The 4,768-nt window shown below is 35.8% G+C and overlaps 1 protein-coding gene across 4 annotated transcripts; it reads left to right on the plus strand.

Moving 5' to 3' along the window:
• The first annotated feature begins 1,344 nt into the window (after positions 1-1,344).
• On the plus strand, positions 1,345-4,420 carry LOC107795775 (F-box protein At5g49610). Of its 4 annotated transcripts, none has more exons than XM_075235245.1 (3): positions 1,386-1,727; positions 1,972-2,114; positions 3,077-4,420. In XM_075235245.1, the coding sequence occupies exon 3, from the start codon at positions 3,091-3,093 to the stop codon at positions 4,171-4,173; it is 1,083 nt and encodes a 360-aa protein (XP_075091346.1). In that variant the 5' UTR covers positions 1,386-1,727; positions 1,972-2,114; positions 3,077-3,090; the 3' UTR covers positions 4,174-4,420. The 4 variants fall into 4 exon arrangements, with proteins under 4 accessions (XP_075091347.1, XP_016473945.1, XP_075091346.1 ...); XM_016618461.2 differs by lacking the exon at positions 1,386-1,727 and adding an exon at positions 2,815-2,893 and having other exon boundaries at positions 1,734-2,114; XM_075235246.1 differs by lacking the exons at positions 1,386-1,727; positions 1,972-2,114 and adding an exon at positions 1,345-1,366.
• Positions 4,421-4,768: the final 348 nt, after the last annotated feature.

Here is a 4,768-nt window from a genome sequence, read left to right on the forward strand (position 1 = left end):
CCGTCAATCTCCTTAATGGTCTTAAAACTCTTCGAAATTTTCCGGGGTGTTACAACCCCACACCCTCACACCCACCCACCTAACCCCCACCCCTCTCTCCAAAGAGGCTTTTTTTTTTCAAATTTTTAGTTTGTTTTTCCGTCACCACCCACCCTACACCCCCTCCCCCCACAAAAAATAATTTACTCTTTTTTTATAATTTTAAATTTCTATTTTTTTATTTTTCTGCACCACCCATTCCACCACCCACCCCATTGCCTCCCACCCTGCACAATTATTTTTTTTTTAACTTTTTCTTTTTGTAAATTTCAAATTTCTATTTTTTTTCTACACCACCCACCCCTCACCCCGCACAAAAAAAAAAGTTTTTGTTTTTTACTTTTTTTTTTTGTAATTTTAAATTTCTGTTTTTTCGTTTTTCTGCACACCTCCTCCCTTTTCAAATTTCTATTTTTTTTCTACACCACCCACCCCTCACCCCGCACAAAAAAAAAAGTTTTTTTTTTTTACTTTTTTTTTTGTAATTTTAAATTTCTGTTTTTTCGTTTTTCTGCACCCCCTCCCTCCCCCCTACCCGCCCGTCGCCGCCCAAAAATATTCTTTTTATATATTTTCAGTTTATTTTTTTCATCTTTCGGTTTACAGGTTCGAAATTTTACAAGTTTCAAAGTTATGAGTTCGGAGGTTTATGTGTTTGAAAGTTTATGGGTTTAGAAATTATAAAGTTTACGGGTTTGAAATTTCGCGGTTTCGAAAGTTTAGCGGTTCGGAAGTTTATGAAATTTGTGAGTTCGAAAGGTTGTTGGTTCGAAAGTTTATGACTTCATGTTTATTGTATCTAAATTATTTATGAATACTCTTAAGAAGTTATTTTCCTTAATTTGCGTACCAGACACCGAAAAATGAATAAGATTACTACTTATTTTCCAAGAAATCCACGAAAAACATTTTTCGTTATACCAAACACACCCTAGGTGTTCAGTATTTTTTGAACGGCTAATTTAAAATTCAAGATATAAGATTCAAAATTTTGGACACAATTTTCGAACTTTAGAACACGATGTCATGAAATTTGAACATTGAGGTTAAAATTTAGGACATTGTATCCTGAAGTTTGAATGAATTGACTAATTTTTAAATATATTATAAATTATAAATATATTTTAAACAACATACTTAAAAATGCTACCTTGTGTCATTTCCCCAATTTAATTGATGAGGAAAATTCAATATTTAATACAGTATTTAAGAAAAGAAAAAAAAAGGAAAAAGAAAAAAGAACTCGAAGAGTCAACTCTAGTCTTCTCAAAGCCAATATAAAAGGTCCACAGGGTAGAAGTACCGATGCGATAGCAGATATTTTGAGGTATATTTACTTCCTTATTGCTCTCTTTTCCCGTTGATTTACTTTAATTGCACGTTTTTCATTAATCGTAATCTTAAATAATAATCATTCAACTGTTCGTTCAATGTGTATCAGTACTAAGAATCTAGGGTTTTATATGCTTATACGTAATTTGGGGTTTTCGTTTCGATCAACTATAATATGATTGTTTTGATTTGCTCGTATGAGAGTTTGCTGTAACTTCATAATGGATTGATCCTATCTTATTCTGCGAAATTGGGGTTCGGGTTTTGTATACTCTAATTTTCGCAACTTGTCCGCTCCTTTTCGTGGAGTAGTCATATTTGTCTTTATTGCTGAATTATTTATGAATATATGTCAGGTAATTGTTAAGCTTTAGTAATTTATGCGCTGAGTTTGAGCAATTGTCGTTTGAGCAATTAACTGCTATCCCTTCTTGTTTGCTTTTTCCAAGAGTCATTTGTTATTCTGCTAGCATATATCAGGACAAGTATATTTTTCATTTTAAGTCCTGATTTAAAGAAAGGTTTACGGCTATAATCCTATTATACATAATTTTCTCCATCTTTTATTGTTATCTTGACTGAGTTGTTTGGAATTGGTAGGATTAAGAATGCATTCTACAACTTTGGTTTAGAAACCCAGCAGGAAGAGTTGGAGGCATTGTGGTTATCATTAATGATAGGAAATTGGGAAAAACTAAAAGAAGACTGCTGTTGCATTGTCCTAACCTTTCAGTGACTAAACTGTAATTCCTACTTTTTTTTAAGGATGCTTCGTTTGACTTTGTGGTTATTGTGCATATTCATTTTTCCGCTTTGAAATTTGTGGTGAAATTTGATAATTCTTTAGTATTTTTGTTCCCCCTGTAGTACTGTGTAGGTTTTGTCTTGTACCCTTTGTTGTGTCATGCTTATATGTCGCGGAATGGTGTACTGCTGACGATTCAAATGTTTCTATCTTCTTCCAGATCTATTGGGAATCAACATCTTATGTACTTTTAGAAGTTTAACTTTTACAGACGAATTCTTACAGAAAATTAGATTCACTTCTCTGCTTTATGTGATTGGTATTTACCTTGGATAACATTTATACTAGAATCTGATGTTGGAATTCGGCGCTTCTTTAAATATATCAACTAGCATCTTTTTAAAGTGATCCTGGTGAAATAGCATGTGGCTAGTCTCTGTCTAGTGATTGCTTAGGAGTAAGAAATATGAAATATGGAATAGTTCTGACTATGCCATAAATAATATTCACCTAATGACTGACTATTGGTCCGATTGAATACATTATTATCTTTTGCATTATATATTTTACTGCGATTTCCACCCTCATTGTGGTATGGTCTCAGAGATATTTCTGGCTTACATGAAATGCAATGTTCTCCTAGTCATCAGCAAGCTCCAATTTACAACTATACTAATCTTTAGCATTTGTTGTACCAGAAAACGTATGCTTCTATGGTATAAGTTTCTGCATCTGAATAGGAAACAATTATACTGCCTGAGATAGGGTCTGTTCCAGGTAAAACTAAACAAGAAAAAACATGTAAACTGGTTGTTGTATCTAGAAAAAGAACATGTTAAAGATTCTTTGTGGGAGATTTCATTTGCTTAATAGAAAAATAAAACTAGTAGTTGCAAACTTTCTAAAGTGATTATTCGAATAATGTGTTCTATCATTAATTTGAGTGTTGCTGTTTGACAGTGGATTTTGCAATAATGGATCGTGGAAAAAGGCCAGGCCGATCGCTTACTGCACGAAATAATCAGATTTATATGGATCTTAAGGACATCGTCAGGGAACATGCCCTTCCCTTCCTGCCTGCCAAATCACTTTTCAGATTCACCACTGTTTGTAGGGACTGGAGACTCCAGATTTCCTCTCCATTTTTCGCCCACAATCAGTCACTTTCCTGTCGCAGTACATCAGGCCTCTTTCTCCAGACTCCTGGTGGTTCTTCTTCTCTCTTACCCATCGGCGCAAACTTTTGTGGGGTTCCAGATCCATTCCTTAGGTTTTTGCCTGAGCCTGTCGACATTAGGTCCTCCTCTAATGGACTGCTTTGCTGCCAAGGTCATGGAGTTGACAAGGCCTATTACATATGTAATCCCGTTACTCAGCAGTGGAAGAAACTTCCGAAATCAAATGCTAATCATGGATCAGATCCAGCAGTTGTGCTCTTATTTGATCCATCGTTGCTCAACTTTGTCGTAGAGTACAAAATTATCTGTGCATTCCCATCCACAGATTTTGGTGAGGCAACTGAGTTTGAGATATATTCCTCCAAAGAGGGTTCCTGGGAAATTGCCGGAGAGATCTGTTTTGGAGCTAGGAGGGTTATACCAAAATCGGGGGTTCATGTTAATGGTGTTGTTTACTGGATGACAACTGGTAGTATTCTTGCTTTTGATCTAACCAAAGAGAGGTCACAGCTCCTTCAAGACTATGTCGCTCGTGGGATTTTGGGGGCTTTTAGTGGAAAGCTCTGTAAGGCTAATGTCTCTGGTAATTCAATCATTGTATACATTTTGGCTAATGCCCATTCAAATACGATGCAAATGGGAAGCAATACCAGAATGTGGTCAGAGAAACAGCGGATTGTTCTTGACAGTAAAATTGTTGGGGATGTAGCAAGGGACTACTCGGTCTTACATGTTGATGGTGATTTAATGGTGGTTCATAGCGGGGAAAGAGTGTATTCATATGACTTCAAGTCCCGTGCAACAAAAGTTCTGAGCAATGTATCCGACATTTATAATATGCGATGCTTGCCCTATGTGAACAACCTAGTCTCTCTCTAATCTGCCTTGGCTGCTGTAGAAGGTTCTTTGTTTGGAGCTGCAACCAGCCTATTGGGGAACACAAGCTGTCTTTTCAGAAGAATGCTTGTCCTGAGGGAATAATATTTTTGGTGTTGTGTTGCAGTCTCTTATAAACAGCATTGGCCCTTCTCTATTTATTAGACTAGTTTTCTTATTAGTAACTTATTAGAATTACAGCTTGTGGACTACTATCTTAGTAGATCTTATTCAAACTCAGTGACTACTACTTTCTTGTCTGTGCTAACTTTTATGCTCTCTAACTCCCTAGTGTTTCTTCCCTTTTGTGCAGTTTAAACGCATTCATGTTGTAGAATTACAGCTTGTGGAGTACTAGGTCGAGATAGGAGTTCGTCCTTCCGGTTACAACTTACTTGAATACTTGTAAAGGTAAAGGGCATAATAGCAAGGCCGAAAAAGACTTTTCTACACGTGTAATCATATTTAAACAATCATTTACCGTGTAAAACATAGACTGTCAGCATATGACTAAGACCCATATTCTTATTTCCGTTTTAGTTTCGATTTTACGAAGGACCAATTATTTTTCCAACTCACATAATTGTCTCACCAACAA

This window comes from Nicotiana tabacum, chromosome 17 (genome assembly GCF_000715075.1).
Source record: "Nicotiana tabacum cultivar K326 chromosome 17, ASM71507v2, whole genome shotgun sequence".
Taxonomy (NCBI): Eukaryota; Viridiplantae; Streptophyta; class Magnoliopsida; order Solanales; family Solanaceae; genus Nicotiana; species Nicotiana tabacum.